The 23371-nt window shown below is 32.9% G+C and overlaps 6 protein-coding genes and 1 non-coding gene across 10 annotated transcripts; 5 read left to right on the plus strand and 2 right to left on the minus strand.

Moving 5' to 3' along the window:
* Positions 1 to 256: 256 nt before the first annotated feature.
* Positions 257 to 4165, plus strand: LOC110668606 (uncharacterized). Of its 3 annotated transcripts, none has more exons than XM_058140964.1 (6): positions 257 to 402; positions 592 to 819; positions 853 to 1007; positions 1643 to 1753; positions 2208 to 2356; positions 3309 to 4165. In XM_058140964.1, exons 3-6 carry the CDS (start codon positions 969 to 971, stop codon positions 3346 to 3348), a joined length of 339 nt encoding a protein of 112 aa, XP_057996947.1. In that variant the 5' UTR covers positions 257 to 402; positions 592 to 819; positions 853 to 968; the 3' UTR covers positions 3349 to 4165. The 3 variants fall into 3 exon arrangements, 2 of the variants coding, with proteins under 2 accessions (XP_057996947.1, XP_057996948.1); XM_058140965.1 differs by having other exon boundaries at positions 2208 to 2337; XR_009146115.1 differs by lacking the exons at positions 257 to 402; positions 592 to 819 and having other exon boundaries at positions 854 to 1007; positions 2208 to 2539.
* Positions 3960 to 4037, plus strand: LOC131176230 (small nucleolar RNA Z195/SNORD33/SNORD32 family). Its single transcript, XR_009146354.1, has one exon. It is a non-coding gene; the product is annotated as a small nucleolar RNA Z195/SNORD33/SNORD32 family (small nucleolar RNA).
* Positions 4166 to 4701: 536 nt separating the features above from the next.
* Positions 4702 to 5575, plus strand: LOC131175997 (60S ribosomal protein L32-1-like; the record flags this gene model as incomplete). Its single annotated transcript, XM_058140966.1, has 2 exons — positions 4702 to 4886; positions 4979 to 5575. Coding segments are annotated over 2 exons (315 nt in total), but the record flags the coding sequence as incomplete, so codon positions are not given.
* Positions 5576 to 10884: 5309 nt separating this feature from the next.
* LOC131176027 (probable beta-D-xylosidase 5) lies at positions 10885 to 14279 on the plus strand. The gene is made up of 7 exons (XM_058141076.1): positions 10885 to 11345; positions 11519 to 11824; positions 11918 to 12087; positions 12181 to 12281; positions 12412 to 12747; positions 12851 to 13264; positions 13361 to 14279. The coding sequence occupies exons 1-7, from the start codon at positions 10905 to 10907 to the stop codon at positions 13969 to 13971; spliced, it is 2379 nt and encodes a 792-aa protein (XP_057997059.1). The 5' UTR covers positions 10885 to 10904; the 3' UTR covers positions 13972 to 14279.
* LOC110668573 (pentatricopeptide repeat-containing protein At5g46460, mitochondrial) lies at positions 14142 to 16898 on the minus strand. Its single transcript, XM_058141077.1, is given in 4 exon segments — positions 14142 to 14278; positions 14412 to 16528; positions 16530 to 16597; positions 16600 to 16898. Coding segments are annotated over 3 exon segments (2142 nt in total). The 5' UTR covers positions 16646 to 16898; the 3' UTR covers positions 14142 to 14278; positions 14412 to 14500.
* A 475-nt stretch (positions 16899 to 17373) lies between these two features.
* On the plus strand, positions 17374 to 18742 carry LOC110668574 (membrane protein PM19L). The gene is made up of 4 exons (XM_021829900.2): positions 17374 to 17639; positions 17755 to 17974; positions 18054 to 18099; positions 18198 to 18742. Exons 1-4 carry the CDS (start codon positions 17513 to 17515, stop codon positions 18288 to 18290), a joined length of 486 nt encoding a protein of 161 aa, XP_021685592.2. The 5' UTR covers positions 17374 to 17512; the 3' UTR covers positions 18291 to 18742.
* A 271-nt stretch (positions 18743 to 19013) lies between these two features.
* LOC110668576 (uncharacterized) lies at positions 19014 to 22350 on the minus strand. 2 transcript variants are annotated; one of them, XR_002497560.2, is made up of 5 exons: positions 21919 to 22334; positions 20231 to 21207; positions 20020 to 20119; positions 19454 to 19517; positions 19014 to 19355 (listed from the first exon to the last, which is right to left on the minus strand). XR_002497560.2 is itself a non-coding variant. In XM_021829901.2 (4 exons), exons 1-3 carry the CDS (start codon positions 22022 to 22024, stop codon positions 20027 to 20029), a joined length of 1176 nt encoding a protein of 391 aa, XP_021685593.1. In that variant the 5' UTR covers positions 22025 to 22350; the 3' UTR covers positions 19014 to 19355; positions 20020 to 20026. The 2 variants fall into 2 exon arrangements, 1 of the variants encoding a protein (XP_021685593.1); XM_021829901.2 differs by lacking the exon at positions 19454 to 19517 and having other exon boundaries at positions 21919 to 22350.
* Between the last annotated feature and the right edge of the window lie 1021 nt (positions 22351 to 23371).

The following is a 23371-nucleotide window of genomic DNA, read 5'->3' on the forward strand; positions in this document are numbered from 1 at the left end:
AAAATAAATTTTATTCTAATATTTTTCTCTTTCAATTCAAACAAAAAAAAATAATTTTTATTTTCCTTCTTTACTTTTCCATTTTTATTTTTCTTCCGTTTTTGTTTTCCTTCCCCCCTCCCTCCCCCAAACATAGTGTAAGAGTTGAAGTACTAAACCTAACCTTCGCGCTTCGTAAGCTGTAAAAATTTTATCGTCTTCTCCGAAGCCGAGCGAGCCAAAACGACGATGCAGAGCGCTACTTCGCATCTCTGTTTTTCAACACTTGCACCTTCTCATCACTCTCTTTTGTTTCCTTTGCGTCCCAGATTTTCTTCCATGGTCTTACCTTCATCGCCTTCACAATTGCCCTTCAAGCCTCTCCATAGTTGCCTTTTGCCCTCTCTTCTCTACGCAGCACCGGTACTCTTTCCTTTCTCTCTCTATTGGTTTCTCTTGTGTGTTAATTTTGTTCACTGTGTGTATATTTTTCATGATTAGTGTATTTTTTTGAACTTGTTCTTCTTACATCGGAGTAGTTAAGCCTGCTAAAATGAGGCACTTGTAACTTGTTTTAATCGTTTGTGTAATTGGATTTTCATGCTGGTTCAGCTACTCAAGAGATTGTTCAAACTGCTAATAGTGGAGCAGGAATCGTTGAAGTTGGGTATATATCCAGTGTTCATGGGCTTCAAGGGGAAATATGCGTTAAACCCAGTACTGATGTTCCCGAACTACGATTTTCCAAGGGAGTACTTGGCTGGAAAAAGAAATTTTTAACAAGTTCTTCAGCCTTTAGTTTTGGTTCATTGTTCTCGTGTTTTCGAGTTCAATTCTGTAATTATTATTATTATTATTATTATTATTATTATTATTATTATTATTATTTGTTAGCCTGGGAGAAGATGGCTAAGGCAGTCGGTCTCTGGCAAAGATATGATTGAAAAAGTTGAGCTGGTTGAGGGAAGAGGGCACCCTGGACAGAAGAGATGGATGCTAGATTTGGGGGAATTGACACAATGGAACAGGTGACCTGAGGAAAATGAGTTTATGGGTTAATGGTTTATGTCTTGCTTCACATTTCTGCTTTTCTTTTTTTCAATTATCTATTGTTACATATGCATAATGTGTTGGGATGATTGTATACATACCATCGAACACAGATAGCTTGTTCATTTGTTCAATGAACAGTTTGCTGTTGATATGTATCATGGCAAAATAACTTCTCTTTCTTTGAATACCTTGGAACATTAGAAACATATGTTATACACATCATAAGGTTATGACTTGTTAATGTAATCCAGTGGATTGTTTATCATGCTGGGGAATATTGGATAAAAGTGTGAGCTGCTTGTGGAGAAATGATTCCTCATGATATTCCAATAGGTTCTTTTGTTTTGCAAATTAAAATATAAGGGGTGTTTGGGTAGGGGAACAAACAATACAATGTAAAGGTTTGGAGAATAAGTATTCTGTAAGAATCTACTATGAAAAATTGTTGTTATTTATGTGGTGGTTCTGGCAGATCTTGCTATAATGATAACATGTCTTTGTTAATATCATTAAAAGTCTTAGGAACTAACTCAACTCAAAATAATGAATTTTACTGCATTATATAATTTCAAGCATGTATGTTTATGAAAGTGAATTATTGTTTGTTCAGGCCAGGCAACTTGTTGGGTCAACTCTTCTAGTTAGAGAAGAAGACAGGCCAGAGTTGGAAGAAGGAGAATTTTACACTTGTGATCTCGTTGGCATGAGAGTGATTCTTAAGGTTTGAACATTTTAAGGCATCATATCTTGTATTCAGCTAAGCAAATTTATTTTACTTTGTGCTTTTAAATATCTAAAACTCCTTAAATTTATGATTTATGCTTGTACTCTTTGTTGATTTGGGACCCAAAGAACGTATACCGTGCAGTATTTGAAGACCACTGTCTTTATTCTTCTCTTGTTACTTAACAGTCTCAGTTGCCATTTTCATGCACAGCTGGTTATCAGTGGTTTGCATTCTGTTGCCATTTTCATGCACAGCTATTAATATATTCTGGTTATCAGTGGTTTACATTCTGCTTCTCTTCTTCTTGAATAAAGTATGGCTGTTGCTTAAATATTCTTGTCAATTGTCATATTTTTTTGGTTCATATTAGTAAATCAACACACCCCCCACAACAACCCCTTTTCCTTTTCCCCCTATTCCTCACTTTAATTGTACTTCTCCTTTTCAGGAAACTGGTGACTGTGTGGGAACTGTTGTTAATGTTTTTGGCAGTGGAGCAAGTTATCTTTTACAGGTCATGCTCTACCCATCTGTAGATGTGCTTGAGGGAGCTGAGAGGTCAACGCAAGCAGAAACAGGTCTATCTGGTTCCCTTGTGTAGGTACCATTTGTTGAAGCTGTTGTTCCGGATGTTGATATGATTAGAAGAGAAATGTGGATTACACCTCCAAAAGGACTTTTTGAGTTAAACATATGCTCTGATGAGAGGTCCAAGAAAGAAAGACGCCATCTTGTCAGGCATACTCCTTTATAACTCGATTTATTAATTAACGAATAAAAGTAATTGACTTGTTACAGTTCAAAATTTCTATATGACAATTAATTTTGTAGCAATGTTATATTTCACGATTTCCATTTTCATATTTCCCTCAGTATTAAAGAAATGGCAAGAGGTTGTTTAAAACCCATAGTATTTTGTGTTTCTAGTCATATTGTTGGTGCTTTGAATAAATCCCTTTTTTTGTTTATCTATTTATTTATTCATTATTTTGTTCTTTATTGATTTGACATTATTTGTGAAGCACAAAAGGAATCTTATGCTCTTGCAACATGTATAAAGTTGGGTCTTACTTCTTTTTTGTATCCATATATATGTGGTTAGTTCTTGGTATATTTCAGACTTTGGGTTACTTTTTTATCTGTCTAAGAAAAGGAACCCATCTTTTCCTTTTCACTACATATATTTTGTTGGTTACATTATACATATAGGAACTTGACTATCGTATAAATTTTATATGTATTTCAATTAATGAAGTGATTTTGGCTTAATTTTGGTTTTTAAAATGGGATTAGTGGTGGAGAATGCATATGAAGGGGCATTAGGATAGATAATGTCAGTTTGATATTAGTGTGCAGTGTTAGTTTGTGAATGACATTGTTACTGTGCATAAGCCTATTGGGGTTGTTGATTGTTGCGCTTGTTCACTGACTCCCCCTTCCTGAAGTGGAATATTGCCCGTTGAAATTGTGCATCTTAGTGGTGGGCTCCCTTTCCCTTTTTTTTAAAGCAAACGTTTAAGCATATGATGCACTTTGTGATGCATTGCAGGAGTGGAAAGAAAGGAAAAAGTTTCAAAGATGCCTTATAGAAGCTAAAACGAAATTGTTTGAAATGGAACAAAACATGTGTTTGATGGATTAAGATATGGGGAAAAATCACAAAGGAGCTTACTGGCAAATCAGATTGTTGGTGTAAATTCTAAATTGCTTCAACAGGCATTGCAAAATATAGAGATGCCCTCCAAGAGGTATTTTTTTAAAACTTAATATATGTGTATTTCTTGACATTTTGATTCCTAGAGGAGTTGGAGAAAATGTGAATGCAGTTGTTTGACCTTTCGATCCGATGCAGTTTTTGAAAGTGTTGAAGTCAACTTGTTCTGTAAAGCATTGAACTTGTAACCTTTGTTCATGATGTTGAAATGTAGAAAAAATATTATGCCCCTGGCTTCAATATGTGTTGCATATATAAATGCTTTTTTTGAAGTGGGAGCTTAAAAGAAAAAAAAAACATTTTTTTAAAAACAGCTGGTCTTATTGTCTTATTTGTTCTATGGTGGATATGAAGAATATGGAAGGTGGTGAGATCTTTTTTATTTGATCCCATATAGCTAATGGTTACTTATCTATCCTTTTTGGTGGTTTGAGTGGTGGTGGGGGTGTGTTTTGTGGTTAATCTCACAATCATTTGATATGTGCAACGAGGTGTGATGATACTTATCCACCATTTCTGCTATTGGATGATGAATGTCATACATGCACTACCATCTGATCTTTGTTGCATATATGCCTAAACACTTGAATTGAATATTTTGTTTTATTTCTGTAAAAAAATTTTAGTTGATATTTGATTCTTATATTGCAATCTATGATGCAAATTATTTATTGGTTCTGATTTACTGTTATACAACTCAATTCAATTCAACTAAGCCTTTATCCCAAAAATTTGGGATCGGCTATATGGATTCGCTTTCTCCACTCTGATTTATTGTGATGATCATAAAAAATCACCATCTTTCGGCTGAGATTGCAATTTTTGATTTAGGATTTGCCATGTTTAGTTTGAGCATTGTGATCATTTGCTTTGGCCTTTTTAACTAATTTGCCCATGGTATCTAATGTCCAGTCTTATAAATTCCCATAGCTGGGCATTTCGTTTAAAGGGCAGAAAAAAATTGTAAACAGGTCTTGCGACTCAGTTAGCTGGTCTTCCATGAGCTTTCTGTTACCTTTTCCCTGCCTACATTCTCCTGTTCATATATATTTTAATCCTTGTTGATATTTTGCCTTCTTTTTGATTGTTCTTGAATCATTGGAAGAAAATTGAATCATGGATCTTGCTCACAATTCTGTCACCCAGAGCAAATATTAGATTGTTTTACATAAACTTGTAATGGTGAAACTGTTTAAGACTAATAACATTTTGTCAAATACTTTTATGAGAGACAAACTGGCGTGGACCAAAGGGCATTGATTCTAGAGTCCGAAGGAAGTTCAAGGGATATACTCTGATGCCTAACATTGGCTATGGTTCGGACAAGAAGACTCATCTTTATCTTCCAAATGGCTTCAAGAAATTTGTTGTCCACAATGTCAAAGAATTTGAACTGTTGATGATGCATAACAGGTGGATTTTAGACTCTAGATTAGGGCTTTTTAAATAGAAAACTTATCTCCTGCATGCTTTGAAGTGGTAATGTTCTTCCTTTTACTGGTCAGGACTTATTGTGCTGATATTGCACATGATGTGTCGACAAGAAAGAGGAAAGAGATTGTGGAGCGAGCTGCCCAGCTAGATGTTGTTTTCACGAATAAGCTAGCTAGGTTGCGAAGCCAGGAGGACAAATGAGCTTAACATAGATTGGGAGTGAGAACATCTAGTTTGCTTACTAGTTTTTGATATTTATTATTTTTTTTGCAATCAATTTAACTTGGGTGATTAATATCCTTACGATGAAACTTGTTATTTATGAAGTGCCATAGAACCTCTTCTCACCAGCCTGCTTTGGTTTGTCCTGGATTCCATGATTAATCTTCATTCAAGTTTCATGTTTGTAATAAGTAAAAGCAGACCTTCAGTTATTATGACCCAAAACACTATCGAATGGTACCTGCTGGATGAGTCTTGTGACTAATCAGAACGTAAATTGTTCAATGGGAATCAACTTCAAACTTCATAGAGCTACTCAACTGTTCGAGCAGAATTCTCAAGGCTCTCAAAACTGTTATTCTTGATTGCCTGGAGAAACACAGTTTTGTTTCAGGTTATTTGCCTTGTGTGACAATACAAGTATCATAAGCAAGTAATTATAAGTTTATTACATGTTTGCTTCTCGTGTCAAGTAATTCATACAAGGTGTTTTCAGGTTCTAGTGTGCTGTTGTCCCATAACGGGCCTATGAAAGTAAAATTGAAATTAAAACAAATATCATAAACGAAATTGAAACGTAAAAGAACTTTAAGGATTAATTAAGGTTTATACTTTATGCCCTAATAAATTAGAATTATTTATTTCTGATTGATTCTAAACTGGAAACGGCCGTGCCCGTCGTAGATGATATCGATTCTGTTTGGGTTGTGTTTCGTAGCATCTTTATGTTGGATTGCTATTACAAGGAATAATAAGAAAACAAAAGGAGCCCAACGCTTTTAGTCTGCTATTTCGGCTTTTAGGCTAAAACCATGAAATTAGATCTCCGTCTCATGATCAGCTTGCATGGAAGGAGATGAAGGATGGTAACTTTTCGGTGAGTTTGCTTTTTCTTTGCAATGTGGGAGACATTCTGCCTCACTCAATCATATTTGACAGGTGATTTGGAAAATTAAAGTTGCCCAGAAAATAAAGATGTTATTTTGGAAGTCGTTTCATGGCAAATTGATGTCTAACAATGAAAGACATAAAAGAGGGTTTATCAATCATCCTGGATTGTGTCCTTTGTGGGGCTGTGGATGAATCTCCTACTCATGTTTTTGGAGACTGTGGTAATGCCAAAATCATATGGAGGTGGCGCGGGACGTTGGATCCCTAGTGAAGTTCCGTAGCATGTCTATAGTTGATTGGTTTTTGCATTCCAAGGAATTAATTCCTAGTGGTGTCTTTGATGCTTTCATCTGATCAAGTGCTTAGTATTACTTTATGGTGGCTATTGCGCTGGCGCTATGAGTCTGTTTTTCAGGGATGAATCCACTTCTGTCTTCGAAGTTATGCATCCTCAAATCTCATGGTCTGTCTTCTATGGCTTGGGCTGTTTCTATGTCCTTTGTGTCCTCATCGAGGACTGTGATTTCTGTGAGATGGTTGCCTTCGAATGTAGGATGGATTAAGCTGATGGTGCGTAGAAGGGTAATTTGGTCGGAGTGGTATTCTTCAGGACCACAGAGGTGTCTAATTGGCTAGGTTTTGTATTCGGTTGGGCAATTGTACCTCAATGTAAGCTGAGTTCCAAACTGCAAGGGATGAAGCTTACATATGGGTGTGCATAAGCTGATTGTTGAGCTGGATTCAAAGTCTGTCTAGCGACTACTTTCAAATGATGATGAGGCTAATTTGTCGTATTCTAATCTTATTTAACAGTTTCATCGTTTCCTTAGGTGGCAGTGGGAGGCATTTTACATCATATTTATAGAGAGGCCAATAGAGTAGCCGACAAATTGGATAATTCCTTAGATACGTTTATCGTCTGTAGAGCCACAGGCTGCATGCAACCCCAATTGGTTATGCCATTTGGTTTGGCTCCATAACTAAACGTTATAGTTTATTACAACAAATGATGAGTTCGAAGTGTAAAGCAAAGAAAAAAATCAGTCTACATATTCAAACAATATATGACTTTAATTTAATATTTATTTATTTATTAAATTGTATAGTAATATCTCATACTTTTAGTTTATGACAAAAGTAATATATCTCTTATATTAGCTTGTACACTCCTCCCCATGAGCTATATTTTGAAAAAGAGTTTGGCCCGATGCAATTTCATTGCGAGAGTCTCTCAACTAATATTTAAACTTATCATAAGTATTCATACCGTAAGTGTTTTGTTACATGAAAATGTTTATTAGGTGTGAATTACTTGCTATCAAATCTAGTGTTTGAGATAAATTACATCATGTTAGATACAGATTTTATTGATGAATTAAATACTATCTCTTAAATTTTAATAAAATGCAATATTTTTTGCAAAAATATATCTTATTCCTTGTTAGCTTATAATCCGATAATAATTAATCATTTGGCCAGCGTAATGCAAATTATTTATTATTTTATTTTTGAAAATTAATTTATTATGTAATTTTATATTTTTTATTTTCATAATTATGTTATAAAATTTTATCATGATAAAATTTTTAATTCATTATAATTTTATTTGAAGTGTTGATAAGTAAATAATTATTTAATTTTATTATTTTATAAATTAATTAACATAATCATATATCAATAAAATATAAATAAAGTAGGAAAAAAATTATGCCGTGGTGATTTTTAAAATATTATTATTAAAATTTTTAAACTTTAATTATGAGAAATATTATTAAAATTAATTTTTTAAATTTTATGAATAATTTTTTTATTAAATACTTATATATATATATATATTTATTTATATTTAAATTTATAAATAATTTTTAGTGAATAGTTATTTAAATATATATATGTTAATATATTTTTTTAAAATATAATTTCTTATTTTTCTAAATTTATATAAAAATTATTATTTTTTAGAGATATATAATCAATATAATAATAAGGAGGTATTTGGTTCACCTATTGGATGCAGCTGATAGTTGATAGATACTAAAACAGGTGAATTAGAGTGTTGATAAACTTGAAAAAGTAAAGCTGATACTGATATGATACTCATCCGCTGCAGTTTGTATCAGCTTTATTTTATTTAATTTTATTTTTTATTTAAACCATATTTTCCTATTTCATTTAACTAAAAAATTAATATTATTAATGTTTTTATTTTTTCATTTATAATTTTAATATTTTACTTAATACATTATAACTTTGTTAAAATATTTTTCATTAATAACATAAAATATAAAATATTTATTTATTATAAAAAAATAATTTTTTTTATATTTAAAAACATAAAATTAATTATAAATTTTTTCTTTATCAACAATAATAATTACTTTTTTATTTAATAACTATATTTTTAAAGTTATTTAATTATTTTTTTAAAGAATTTAATTATTTTATATTTCAATAATGAAATAAATGTTATAATATAATAAATCAATAATTATATATTTATTTTAATAATAAAATAAATAATATAATATAATAAATTTATAATATTATATTTATTTTAATAATAAAATAAATTATATGATATACACTCTTATTAATCATTTTACATAATAATAATAACAACTAAATATAATTTTATTAATTACTTAATATAAATTAGCTATCATCAGTTATAAATTATCAACTATCGACATACTTATTAGTTATATCTCACGTTAAACTAAACAAGTTCTAAATATAATTTTATAATATTATTTATTTTATCAACTCAAATTTTAACATGAACATAAATAAATAAAATTAATTTTTAAAAATATATGACTTTAATTTAATATTTATTTATTTATTAAATTGTATAGTAATATCTCATACTTTTAGTTTATGACAAAAGTAATATATCTCTTATATTAGCTTGTACACTCCTCCCCATGAGCTATATTTTGAAAAAGAGTTTGGCCCGATGCAATTTCATTGCGAGAGTCTCTCAACTAATATTTAAACTTATCATAAGTATTCATACCGTAAGTATTTTGTTCCATGAAAATGTTTATTAGGTGTGAATTACTTGCGATCAAATCTAGTGTTTGAGATAAACTGCATCATATTAGATACAGATTTTATTAATGAATTTAATATTATCTCTTAAATTTTAATAAAATGTAATATTGTTTGCAAAAATATATCTTATTCCTTGTTAGCTTATAATCCGATAATAATTAATCATTTGGCCTGCGTAATGCAAATTATTTATTATTTTATTTTTAAAAATTAATTTATTATGTAATTTTATATTTTTTATTTTCATAATTATGTTATAAAATTTTATCATGATAAAATTTTTAATTAATTATAATTTTATTTGAAGTGTTGATAAGTAAATAATTATTTAAGTTTATTATTTTGTAAATTAATTAACATAATCATAGATCAATAAAATATAAATAAAGTAGGAAAAAAATTATGCCGTGGTGATTTTTAAAATATTATTATTAAAATTTTTAAACTTTAATTATGAGAAATATTATTAAAATTAATTTTTTAAATTTTATGAATAATTTTTTTATTAAATACTTATATATATATATATATTTATTTATATTTAAATTTATAAATAATTTTTAGTGAATAGTTATTTAAATATATATATGTTAATATATTTTTTTAAAATATAATTTCTTATTTTTCTAAATTTATATAAAAATTATTATTTTTTAGAGATATATAATCAATATAATAATAAGGAGGTATTTGGTTCACCTATTGGATGCAGCTGATAGTTGATAGATACTAAAACAGGTGAATTAGAGTGTTGATAAACTTGAAAAAGTAAAGCTGATACTGATATGATACTCATCCGCTGCAGTTTGTATCAGCTTTATTTTATTTAATTTTATTTTTTATTTAAACCATATTTTCCTATTTCATTTAACTAAAAAATTAATATTATTAATGTTTTTATTTTTTCATTTATAATTTTAATATTTTACTTAATACATTATAACTTTGTTAAAATATTTTTCATTAATAACATAAAATATAAAATATTTATTTATTATAAAAAAATAATTTTTTTTATATTTAAAAACATAAAATTAATTATAAATTTTTTCTTTATCAACAATAATAATTACTTTTTTATTTAATAACTATATTTTTAAAGTTATTTAATTATTTTTTTAAAGAATTTAATTATTTTATATTTCAATAATGAAATAAATGTTATAATATAATAAATCAATAATTATATATTTATTTTAATAATAAAATAAATAATATAATATAATAAATTTATAATATTATATTTATTTTAATAATAAAATAAATTATATGATATACACTCTTATTAATCATTTTACATAATAATAATAACAACTAAATATAATTTTATTAATTACTTAATATAAATTAGCTATCATCAGTTATAAATTATCAACTATCAGCTTATACTTATTAGTTATATCTCACAGTTAAACTAAACAAGTTCTAAATATAATTTTATAATATTATTTATTTTATCAACTCAAATTTTAACATGAACATAAATAAATAAAATTAATTTTTAAAAATATTTTATATTTAAATATGAAATGATCCTAATTACTGGTCAACCTAAATTAATTTAAAATAACTCGATTTAATTTCATTATAATTAAAAAAAAATCTCACATTATAAAATAATTCAAAATTTAAATCAGATAAATCTAAATTTTCTCAATGGATGGGCACAATTAGTTTAAAAATATCATCCCAAATCTTTCTAAACAACTCGTGATCATCCCTATCTTGTAGTTTATATCCATTGCCATGCATTGCATTAGCATATAAATAAGGTTATCAGCAGCTTCATTTCAGCAATTCACAAGTCAGAGCAAAACACACACATACACAATGGCCAAAACTTTTATTTCGCTTTCTCTTATTGTTAGCGTAGCTTTCTTAGCTATTTGCACTGCTAGAAGGCCTCCATTGGTCAGTGATGTACCTGTTAATTACACCCATGTGTGTGAACCTTCAAGGTTTGCTAAACAAGGTCTGGACATTGCTGAATTTGGCTACTGTGACACTTCCCAATCTTTTGAGAAGAGGGCAAAGGATCTAATAGACAGGATGACCCTAGAAGAAAAGGTGCTACAGTTGGGAAATTCTGCTGCTGGTGCGTCTAAAATAGGGCTGCCGCCTTATGAATGGTGGTCTGAGGCCTTGCATGGTGTCTCCAACACTGGTCCAGGGACAAACTTTGATGAAGTAGTTCCTGGTGCAACAAGTTTTCCTACAGTTTTACTTACAACTGCATCTTTTAACCAGTCTCTCTGGAAAACAATTGGCGAGGTACTCATCAAATATTCAATAAACCACCTTGATTTTGCATATATTAGAAACAAGTTCAATCTTCAAATTTCAAGTCTTGAAGTTAAAGGTTCAATTTATTTTGTATTATTTCTGCGTGTGATATTTATCTCTAAGTTGATATGCTAACATACAAGAATTAAAACTTGTTGTAGGTTGTTTCGTCAGAAGCCAGAGCAATGTACAACTTGGGAAAATCTGGATTAACGTTTTGGAGCCCAAACATAAACGTAGCAAGGGATCCCAGATGGGGAAGAATTCTTGAGACACCAGGAGAAGATCCATTTGTTGTTGGTACATATGGTGCTATTTATGTAAGAGCATTGCAAGATGTTGAAGGAACATTAAACACCACAGACTTGAATTCTAGACCTCTCAAAGTTGCTGCTTGCTGTAAGCATTACACTGCTTATGATATTGAAGACTGGTTGGGGGTGGATCGATTTCATTTCGATGCAAGGGTAAAAATTTTTTTAAAAGAACCTACTTTTAACTTCAATATTTAGTAATGTTAGTCTAAAAGTAATTTTTTTTTTTCTTTTGATTGTTCGAAGGTGACTGAGCAAGATATGTTGGAGACATTTCAGCGGCCTTTTGAAATGTGTGTTAGAGATGGTGATGCTAGTAGTGCTATGTGCTCATTTAACCGTGTTAATGGCATCCCTGTTTGTGCTGATAAAACACTTTTACAAGACAAAATTAGAGGACAATGGGATCTTCACGGGTATATTTTTATATTTTTATTTTGTTATGTTCCTGAACTGAATTATTGACTTGATTGAGCAATGTTCACTTATGGCATCAATTTCTTTTGCAGATACATAGTTTCAGATTGTGATTCAATTGAGGTGATGGTTCATGGCCAAAAATGGCTTGGGGACACACAAGAGGATGCCGTTTCTCAAGTTTTAAAGGCAGGCAAGTGTTACAGTCTTCTATAGAAAAAAGGCTATTTTTTTGTAAATATTTTTTAATTTTATCTTTTCTTTTAATATTTGAGCCAACTATATATTTTGATTGTTGGGAAATTATTCATGGAATTGTTCAGGATTGGATCTTGACTGCGGAGACTATTATCCCAAGTATCTAAAGAGTGCATTGATGCAAGGACAAATTAGTGAAGCTGAGATTGACAGATCACTAAAATATATTTATGTTGTCCTAATGAGGCTAGGATACTTTGATGGAAGTCCTTTCAGTTCGCTTGGTAAGAAGGATATTTGCTCCAATGAAAATATTGAGTTAGCAGCTGAAGCAGCTAGAGAAGGAATTGTTCTCCTAAAAAATAATGGAACTTTGCCCTTGAATTCTTCCAAGTTGAAGAAACTTGCTGTAATTGGACCACATGCCAATGCTACGAAAGCAATGATTGGAAATTATGCAGGTTTTAATAACTTAATTACCCCATATTTATTAGTTAGATGAACAATAGCTGTTGGCAATATTGTTTGTAAAAGTTGTTCATGTTCTTAGATTGATATGTACAGGTATTCCTTGCCGGTATGTTTCTCCAATTGAAGGCTTCTCAGCATTTGCAGAAGTGACATACGAAATGGGATGTGCAGATGTTGCTTGTAAAAATGACAGTTTGATCTTTCCAGCAATGGAAGCTGCACGTGAAGCAGATGCCACTATATTAATGGTGGGTTTGGACTTGTCTGTTGAAGCTGAAGGCAGGGACAGGGTGGATCTCCTCCTCCCAGGTTACCAAACTCTGTTGATCAACCAAGTTGCTAAAGCCTCCAAAGGTCCAGTGATCCTTGTAATTATGGCAGCGGGTTGTGTTGATATCTCTTTTGCCAAGAATAATGAACTGATCCAGGCCATCTTGTGGGCTGGATACCCTGGCCAAGAAGGTGGTCGAGCTATTGCAGATATTGTTTTTGGAAAACACAATCCTGGTAAGAATCTCATTTTATTGTAGCTTTTCAATAAAGAGAAAGTGCTCTCCTTCCATAAATAGTATGAATGTTTATCATTTGGATTTCTCTTGTCAGGTGGAAGATTGCCACTTACATGGTATAAGGCTGAATATGTTGATGCGGTACCCATGACATCCATGTCACTAAGGCCAGTTGATGAGTTTGGCTACCCTGGAAGGACATACAAATTCTTCAATGGCTCAACCGTGTACCCATTTGGCTATGGACTCAGCTATACGAATTTCAGTTACAAGATAACACCCTCAAAGACTGCGCTTAAGATAAAATTGAACAAGTACCAGCACTGCAACAACTTGAACTATACCAATGATGATATCAAGCCATTTTGCCCTGCTGTTTTGGTTGAGGACTTAGGTTGTGAACATGAGTTCGGACTTGAGGCCACAGTTGAAAATGCAGGGAAAATGGATGGAAGTGAAGTTGTAATGGTCTACTCCAAGCCTCCAATGGGAATTACTGGGACTCATGCCAAGCAAGTGATTGGATTTGAAAGGGTATTTGTTCCGGCAGGAGGGAAAAACAAGGTCAAGTTTACATTTGATGTTTGTAAGAGCTTAGCGATTGTGGATGGAAGAGGCAACAAGGTTTTGCCATCTGGTTTGCACACAATCATGGTGGGAGATGCTGATGTCTCATTTTTTGTTGAAGTGCAGTTTTATCAGTAGTGGGTTAGCATCCCTCTAATTAGGGATAGGCCTAGTAGATGCTCATATATTACAATCTTTGCTCTGGAATTCCGTCCCTACTAATAGAGCAACTATTGCTTTGTAATGGGGAGATTGATACCATGCAATTTATGAAGTAATAATAATATTGGCATATTATTTATAGTTTTGTTTTGTGAACGAATCATGAAATAATCATCGTCTTTAATAACTATAAATAATGTGGTACGGTATAATAACATTGGGGAGGAGGCTTGCATTGCCTGTTTGGAGGCACCTGATCAACCTTCTCCGGTTCAATTTCAAACTGCAATGAAATAAGCATTGGTTCAACGTAATAAAATAAATAATATATGAATATATGAATTGTTAAGAGTTTAGAGAGAACACAATCAAATCAACAAGAACGCAATATGCTTGAGATTGAGTAATAAATTCACCATAAAAAATTGGTTGGTTCTATGCGGTTGTAGAGTAGAAGTAGTCATAAATATCCAGATGATTTGATACGGCAAAATTAAAAATTGTGCTACCAATAATCCCCACACGAACAGATGCCATTCCTGAAATGGTGAAAACGACTATTATCTCTGACAACAATCTCACGCCCTGCAATTTTTGATATAAGCTTGATGACAAAATGGCAATCTCCACATATTCGGAGATTCTTCATCACTGTTATTGTACTTCCCTCCACAGTACTAACCAAAGCAAATCCAATTGCCAGCCTTTCACTATGATAAGACAACATCTCTTCCTTTTGCTCATCATCAACATCATGCAAAGCAAATCTTTGATCAGGAAAATAACCAAATGGCTTTAATTTTTCTCCCAACCAGTCCAGCTTTTCAATAATTTTCTCACTGAGAGGGTGAGACCTATCTCCAGAAATAAATTCATGTCTCATTCCTTTTAAAACTACCCAACTGGACCCTGGTTGTTTGACAACTCCAACCTGCTTCATCTTCACTCTCATTCTAGAAACATCAGTCCATCTACCAGCAGAGGCATACAAATTAGACAATAAAACATAAGCAGCACTACAATAGGGTTCTAGATCAAAAGTACTTGTTGCAGCTCTTTCAGCAACCTCTAAATTGGAATGCGTTCTACATGAACTAAGGAGGGATAGCCAAATCATAGAATTTGCTTTCATAGGCATATTTTTAATTAACTCTTCTGCTTCCTCCAGCTTACCATTTCTGCCTAAGATATCCACCATACAAGCATAATGCTGAAGCTTCAATGCAATGGGTTTATATTGACTAATATACTCAAACAAGCACCTTCCCTTCTGCAACATCCCAGAATGGCTACAAGCAGAAAGCAATCCAGTGAATGTGATCTCATCTGGGTCTACACATGCACGTATCATTTTGTTAAACAAACTCAAGGCCCAAATGCCATGTCCATGCTGAGAGCATCCAACAATGATCGAGTTCCATGAGACAGTATTCTTCTCATTAATTGTTTTAAATACAGCTACAGCATCATTTACATTCCCACATTCACTATACATGACCATGAGAGAATTACCAACAAAGACATCAGTTTCCAAACCAAGTTTAATTACTACTGTGTGGATCTCTTTACCCTTATCAAGGCTCTCTAATCCACGACATGAATTAAGAGCACTGGTGAATGTAGATTGATTTGGAAGAACGCCCATCTTGATCATGTCGCTGAAAACCCTCAGTGCATCTCCATGCTTACAATTCAAATCATATCCTGTTAAAAGAGCCGTCCATATAACCACATTTTTAGACAATGTCTCATTAAATACCTGATGAGCTTTCTTGACTTCATTGCAATTTGAATAAAATGTTATCAATGAAGCTGATATAAATTCACCAAAACAATATCCCAACTTAAGAACGTGACCATGAACTTGAACACCCAGATTGAAGTCTATTGCATTTGCACAAGCCGTCAACACACAGGCAAATGTGCTTGAAGTGGGCTCAACACCTGAACCCATCATTTTCCTAAAAAGAAACAAAGACTTTTCACTCATCCCATTCTGGTCAAGTCCACCAATCATTGAAGTCCATGAAATCACATTCCGACAAGGCATTTTTTCAAACAACTTCAGACCCTTCTCAACTCTCCCATTCCTACAATACCCATAAATCATTGCATTCCATGCTGCAACATCCCTTGCTGGCATATTCCAGAACAACGTTTCAGCAACATCAACTATCCCAAACTTCAAATACCCATTTACCATTGTTGTCCAAGAAACAACATTCCTTTCAGGCATTTCATCGAACAATCTTCTAGCCAGAGTCAAATCTCCACATTCTAAACACCCTTTTATCATCGAATTCCAGGAAATTATATCTCTATCAGCCATTCTTTCAAACAGTATCAATGCGTCAGCTAGCCTATCATTTTTCGCATAACCAGCAATCATCATAGTGCACAGATGCACATCAGGAGATGGGATTTCATAAAAAATAACGCGGGCTTGGTCTAATCTTTGATTCTTTAGGTGATTAGAGAGTAAAGTTCTGTAAGAGTGAGACATTGCTTTGGTGCAATAGTTAACATTATCACCCATTAAGGATACGGGGAGATCTCTGAGAATGATGGGAAATCTTAAAGTACCAAACTGCAAATGGGAAAATTTGGGTGGATACTTGAAATTTCGAGAAATGGCGCGAAATTGTGACATAGTCTCTTCATTGGACTAACGGCCCTGAAGCGAGCGCAAATACGAGGAAGAAGTTGAAGCAAGTCTGACGAGGAGTGGGAGCGGGGGCCGCGGGCGATAGCATAAAACGCATCGTTTTGCTTACCTGTTTGACTGAGTCAAACGCACGGTGTAAGGAAATTTCTTGATTGCTTGCGTCCAGAAATCCAACAATAGGATTTTTATATGCAAAATAAAGAGGTTCTGCATGATAGATGGGGAATACGTAAGAATTTGAAATTTTAGAGTGTTTCTGTGATTCAATACAAGCATATTACATGAAATGATAAGTCAATTATAAATTAACACATATATAAATTCATTTTTTATTTTTTTAATTATGAAATAATTATAATATTTTTGAAACCTACTTACACATTCATGTTTAATTATTATTGGATTGTAATTCTATATAGACTATCTTACTTAGAGCCACAGGAGTATTATATAATTTCTCCACCAAAGCGCATCTCATCTCCAATTGGCAAAGAATACTTTTCCCTCCCATGGACGACTAAACAAAGCCCACCCAAGGAATGTACTCATTAAAGAAAATGAGATAAAAATATGAACAAAGTAAGAATCTGGGTTTCGGAGGCTTGCCTTGAGTATGAAGTATGATCATCTTTACAGCCCCACAGAAACCTTTAAACCAACAGCCTTAACAAGCAAAGAACCTGAAGCCACTTGATGCAATGCCATATAAGACCAATCCCCTGGCACAAAACACCTGTATACCTGATTATTAGACTTTCCTGCATTAAACTTTTGGAGTCCTGAAAAAAAACTCGTAATTCTTTCCTCTTTCCACAGCTTTTCATAAGCCATATCATCTAGTATAGAAATTTAATGGCCAATAACCAGCTGAAGCCTGTTGCCTCTCTGCTTCTGGTCTTGAATTTCTGCATGTATGTCATAATCTTAGGTATTGGTGGTTGGGCTATAAATAGAGCTATTGATCATGGTTTCATCATAGGTAAAAATCGCTCCTTTATCATTGCATCAAGATTTACTCTTCCAAGTTACTTGAAAGATGTTAAAATCTTGGAAATGTTTTTATTCATTAATATGATGCTATGAATAACTTGCAGGACCTGGATTTGACCTACCGGCGCATTTCTCACCCATATATTTTCCAATGGGAAATGCTGCTACCGGATTCTTCGTCACATTTGCTTTGATTGCCGGAGTTGTTGGTGCTGCTTCAGCATTAGCTGGTTTTAACCATATCCGTTCTTGGAGTGCTGATAGCTTGCCAGCTGCAGCCTCAGTTGCCACCATTGCTTGGACTCTCACTCTTCTCGCAATGGGGTAGGCAATTTCTAAAGATGGAAACCTCAGATTTACTTTAGATAATCTTTTATGCTAACTTGTAGCACTATTTGCGCAGGTTTGGCTGCAAAGAGATCGAGCTCCACATCAGGAATGCCCGTCTGGTAACAATGAGAGACAAATTTGATTCCAAGTTTACTTTAAGATTCAACTGCACTTTATTCAAATTAATGCAAATTTGACACGTTTTCTCTTTCTGCAGAGAACCATGGAAGCATTTCTGATAATCCTTTCAGCGACACAGCTTCTATACATAGCAGCTATTCACGGTGCCTCAGCAATCAGGAGACCTTGAAAGTTGAGTCATACGATGTATGTTCAATACGTCTCCAAAATTTTTCATGTTTTCCTCGTTTTTCCTACTCCACTCTCGTAAGTACTTAGAAGTACAAGATTAGCCAATTGAATTTGTCTATTATCAAGGGGTTGGTGTGATTTGATTTGATTTGTATTAATCGTCAAATAAAAATGGAATTGGTGTGCAAAAGCATAACTCAACTGTGCTTGTTTTGTCACTTACCGCGTAATCCATTACCTCCACTCAAACACTTTATAAACCCCACCCTTTTATATCCACCTATTATTGATGGGATGAAGAACCTGAATTTTACCCCTAGACCCCACACCAAGAATATGGAATATCAACCAGACCTTAATTGTATTCTCAAACAAGCTTGAATACCTTTTTAAGATACCATCACCAGCTATCTAAACATACAAATCAATGAAATCATAAAGTTTCCCTTCTGTCCATTTGTGATAGTAATTTTTTGCAATTATGATTGATGAGTACAATTATATTAAAAAATCCTCTCGTTTAGGCTGCTAAAATATTCATTTCATTAGCCTGTTATGCTGTCCAGCTCCCATACATAAATGCTTGAAAAAAAAAAATACATAAAGACAATCGTAACCCATCTATTAAAACAGTGTATTGGACATTATATATTTCAATAGATTTAAAAAAAATGCAATAATAAGTCCTCCAATTCAACCAATGCCCACTGAAATCATGCAATAATCAAGAAAACATTGATCTCATACGAAAATTATTAGTTTTGAAGTCATGCATCCGCCTAAAATGCAAAATGAAATGAAATAGATACAACACACCGTCTATTAACACACTGAAATATCAACAGAAAAGAAAATAAAGCATGGAAATTAACCTGCCTACCAGTGACATCACTACAACTATATGCAGCGTATAATAATTGTTTGTCTACTTAGATTTCTTGCCCATTATTCTCTGGGAAAACTTTTTGACAAGACTAATCTGAGCTATTATGAACTTCCAAGCCAAATCCTCTTCAAGTTTCACGAGCTTCTCAATCTACCGGAGCACCAACATGCTCTGTTTCTGCATCAAAAGCAAATTTATAGAGCCTGTTAACACATGATTCAATCCAAATGATTTCTTTTTTGCCATAGAAAAATAACAATAGCCACAAATCTTACTATATAAAAAAGGTTGGAGCAAATTAATTCATAGCACATGATACATTGCAAAAGAACGCGTGATCTGGAAAAACACAATATGAGAAGATAATGCAAAGATCTCAAAACAAAATATGATTTTGAAGCAAATTTAAGCAATAATAAATAGAAATTCTAAGAAAAAAAGAATCTACAGGTGGACAAATCTATTTCCAAAATAAATCAGCGTTCAGCAAGAACCAAATGCATGAGAGTAAGATCACAATAGCACCTAAGCTACAAGCCAATTCTGCAATTTCATTTTGGCAGTTCGTTGCAACCATGACCAATCACAGGGAAGACAAAAAAAAATATACAAAATAAAAAAGCCTGTGGCAGGCGGTCCACTTGAACAGCAAAAGGAGAATAACTCGGATAAGGAAACCCCAATCAACCAATTCAAGTACTTTAATTGTCTTTGAGCCAAAAAAAAAAGGTACTTGAATTTTCACATACTCTCATCCTTATAAATAATACAAAAACCAATCAAGTCATGCAAAAATGAAAGGCTGGCCTTTGATGCATGTAAATTGGTGGAATATTCCTACCCTGAAATTATCTATTGGAGCCTATAAAAACATCAAATAAACCACAGCAACTCATCCAGGAGGTTCTCTGCGATACTTGTGGAGCTGGAGGTACGAGAGGCTGCATGCCATTTCAAAAAAGCAAAACAGTTAATCATCAGCATAACAATGCAAAGAAAAATTATGTAAATTAAATGTATAACCAGAAGCAGAGTAAAGTCAAGTGCGATACCTGGGTTTCAGTATACTCAGAAGTCTCAATATCTTTGGCCTTATCTGCATCATTACTAGTTTCAGAAGTATAAGCACCTGATGATGTCAATGTCCTAGACTCATTTCCAACTACATTAACACTTAAAATCCCAGAGTCTTTGATGTTTTCTGCATACATGCTAGTTTCAGCACTATGAGCACCTGACAAAGGCAATGCCTTATCCTCATTACCATTCACAGTAGAACTAACCATATTTGTTGATGACCCAACATTTTCATCCAATAAGGGGAAAAGATTATCCTTATTTTTCTCTGGTACCAAACGAGATAAAACATCATTGGATTCCCGCAGCAATTTTTCTTCATTTTCCTTCAACCCAGGTTCAACAACATCCAGAACCTCTGAATTCTCAACTTCAGCACCTTCCATCACATGCTTTGCCACTTCAGACATAGGCACCACAGGCGCAACCAAGTCAACACTAGGGGCAGTTTCTGTAAATGAATTACCATTTGCTTTATTAAGTGGTTTTTCAAGACCCAAAGCCTGTGTCACCTCTTCAGTAAATACCTTTTGCACATTATCTGAAGCTGAATTAAGGGCTTCCTCCTTCCATTTCTTGTCCAAAACTTGAGGCTCATCATCAGAACTACTACTGCTAGAGCTTTTGTCATATCCATCATGTGCCTCCTTTGCAGACTGAACATGCTCCACATTAACGTCTTTGCTCTCCATATACTGCTCAGGGTTCAGTTCTTTCTCAATTATAACGATAGTGTCATCCCCTACTCCAATTTTTTGGCTTCCTTCTGCATCCTCAATGACTCCATCATTGGGCTTGCATTCAGAGGCTAAGGACGACGAGTTTGTCTTCTCAGATTCTTGATTCTCCTCATTAAATGGATGCTGATCGTTATGGTGGTCCTGTGATAAAGGAGAACCAACCTCACCACTATCGCTCTCCCTCTCGTCCTGGCTTCTCGGATCTTCACTTCCTAATAGCATTTGATTAAAAACACAAAAATCTCAATACAAAATCTGTGATGGGAAAAGAGTTTCAACAAACTTCTAAGAAGAAATTCCAGTTAATGTCTTGAGATTTTTATATGAGAACTAAGTAAAAGAATTCCAAGAAAAAGCCACGCAAAACCATGGCCATTAACAAATACTCAATGCTCCCAAACTAATCAATAGGCCAGAGTTGAAAACGCAGTTGTGAACGATAGTTAAGATGATTAAACACGAATAATCATAGTCATAATCAAGGAAAAAAGGGGGAGGGGGTCATTACTCATTTTGCAAGCACCCAAAAAAAAATGTAATCAAACCAAGCAAATCATGGGACTCAAAAAATTATTTTTCAATTCAGATTCCCAAAAATCAACAAACACACAGTAATCCAACTGATTAAAACAGCAAAACCAACACAACATTCCTAATAGAATCACCAAATCAAGGGACATCAGCAAAGACCCATTGGTAAAAATCAGCAAACCAAAGCAATCCAACTACAAGGAACCAATCAAACGCACGTAGAACTAGGCTCACTAACAAATACCCATTACCTCAGATTCACAGAACACACGAAAACAAACGCGTAAAAGAAAAACAATAGTGCGAATGATTAAGTGACAGAATGGCAAGTAGTGGATTGCAGCGATGGGGTTCTTGGTACCAAAAAAGTGTAAAGGCCTTTAAAATACTACCTCGAGGGCTACTGTCATCTAATGAAGAAGAATTGTTGCTGTTATTGTTGGCCTGCTGTTCCCTCTTTTTCTTAGCTGCTTTTCTCTTCTTTGCACCTGATGGCATGATTGATCGTGCCCTTTCTCACTTGTCGCGGGGCAACAACCGAAAAGAAAAAATATACCCAGATCGTGAGGTGTCCCCTAGGCCCTAGACCCCTCTCTCCCTCTTCGTATTCTCTGTAAAAGCTCAACAATAGTACAAGTTAACAGGTAGGCCTTACGGGTGGAGATGAGGAGCGTCCAGTAACATGGCGTTCAGAATCTGTTTCCTTATCTGTCTCTTCCTTGATTCTAATTAAGCTTTGTTTTGTTTTTGTTTTTTGTGGGTATTATTACAGAGAAGACACACGACAGTGGGTATAGGAAGGATTTAATTTATTAATTTTTATTTGGGCAATTTTATTCACAATTCAAATGAATGTTTATGGATTGAAAAAGCTTTAGCCTTTGGGATAATCATGAAAGGGATAGGGTGGGGCATATGTTCAATTCATTTATGGAAATTTTTTTTTTTTTTTTTTTGATAGAGGAAGGTGGGTGGGTGGTCTAGAATTTGCCATGTTTATACTCAAAACAGATTTTTTTTTAATATTTTAATTTCAATAAACTATATTATAAAACAAATTTTCTTTTCGGAACATAAACACTTCTCTATACGACGTCGTCTTAAGATTTAAATATTAATCAATAAAATTATAATAAAGTCACCCATTTTCTCATATAAATTTATTAAGATGAAATTAGAAAAATTATTTAATTAAAAAAAGAAAATATTTAGGGAGAGGGCGTCACATGCTTTTGGTGATTTTTTGTATTATAATCATTGGGCAGAGAGGGTTGAGTTGGGATCTGAATTTGAATTTTCTTAGATTCATTAAATAATGGTTTCCTTTTTTAAAAAGGATAATCATATTGGCATTTGAAAGTCACTCTCGCTTCATTCAACAATAAATGGCGCCTTTAAGATTGATTTGCCCTTTCGGTTCCCCTAATAAATAAATAAAGAGTTTTGGTTTTATTATATTTATTACATGTGAAAATTAAGGATAAATGATTCAGAAAAAAAAAAAAACTGAGATTCAAGATATGATATGTCATTTAACTAATTTTTGTGATTAAATTTTTTATTATAACAATTTTTTTTAAATTTTTTATTAATTATATTATTTAAAAATAAAAGTGAATTTCTTTCTTTTTTTTTAAGAAATATGCTCGATTTTTATAATCTAATTTTTTGTAATTTTTTTAGTTGACCTTAATTGAAATTTATATCCCATCATTATAGAAATGGGACCAAAATTTATTGACTTTTTTGCCATATTTTTATAAGCCATATTATGTGTATCAAATTCAAAAACATGTATTCACTAATTTAGAATAGGAACGATAACAGATCAAATATTTATAAATA

This window comes from Hevea brasiliensis, chromosome 18 (assembly GCF_030052815.1).
Source record: "Hevea brasiliensis isolate MT/VB/25A 57/8 chromosome 18, ASM3005281v1, whole genome shotgun sequence".
Lineage (NCBI taxonomy): Eukaryota > Viridiplantae > Streptophyta > Magnoliopsida > Malpighiales > Euphorbiaceae > Hevea > Hevea brasiliensis.

What these genes read in the sequence shown, in the direction of transcription:
- LOC110668574 (XM_021829900.2), top strand. Translation starts at nt 17,513, where the DNA reads ATGGCCAATAACCAGCTGAAGCCTGTTGCCTCTCTGCTTCTGGTCTTG. An exon ending in CTCACTCTTCTCGCAATGGG is followed by an intron (nt 17,975 to 18,053) that starts GTAGGCAATTTC and finishes CTATTTGCGCAG; the next exon opens with GTTTGGCTGCAAAGAGATCG. An exon ending in ACATCAGGAATGCCCGTCTG is followed by an intron (nt 18,100 to 18,197) that starts GTAACAATGAGA and finishes CTCTTTCTGCAG; the next exon opens with AGAACCATGGAAGCATTTCT.
- LOC131176027 (XM_058141076.1), top strand. Translation starts at nt 10,905, where the DNA reads ATGGCCAAAACTTTTATTTCGCTTTCTCTTATTGTTAGCGTAGCTTTC. An exon ending in TTCTCAAGTTTTAAAGGCAG is followed by an intron (nt 12,282 to 12,411) that starts GCAAGTGTTACA and finishes GGAATTGTTCAG; the next exon opens with GATTGGATCTTGACTGCGGA. An exon ending in TTTTGGAAAACACAATCCTG is followed by an intron (nt 13,265 to 13,360) that starts GTAAGAATCTCA and finishes TTCTCTTGTCAG; the next exon opens with GTGGAAGATTGCCACTTACA.
- LOC110668576 (XM_021829901.2), bottom strand. Translation starts at nt 22,024, where the DNA reads ATGCCATCAGGTGCAAAGAAGAGAAAAGCAGCTAAGAAAAAGAGGGAA. An exon ending in AGATGACAGTAGCCCTCGAG is followed by an intron (nt 21,208 to 21,918) that starts GTAGTATTTTAA and finishes AAATGCTATTAG; the next exon opens with GAAGTGAAGATCCGAGAAGC. An exon ending in CTGAGTATACTGAAACCCAG is followed by an intron (nt 20,120 to 20,230) that starts GTATCGCACTTG and finishes AATGGCATGCAG; the next exon opens with CCTCTCGTACCTCCAGCTCC.
- LOC110668606 (XM_058140964.1), top strand. Translation starts at nt 969, where the DNA reads ATGGATGCTAGATTTGGGGGAATTGACACAATGGAACAG. An exon ending in GAATTGACACAATGGAACAG is followed by an intron (nt 1,008 to 1,642) that starts GTGACCTGAGGA and finishes TTGTTTGTTCAG; the next exon opens with GCCAGGCAACTTGTTGGGTC. An exon ending in GCATGAGAGTGATTCTTAAG is followed by an intron (nt 1,754 to 2,207) that starts GTTTGAACATTT and finishes TCTCCTTTTCAG; the next exon opens with GAAACTGGTGACTGTGTGGG.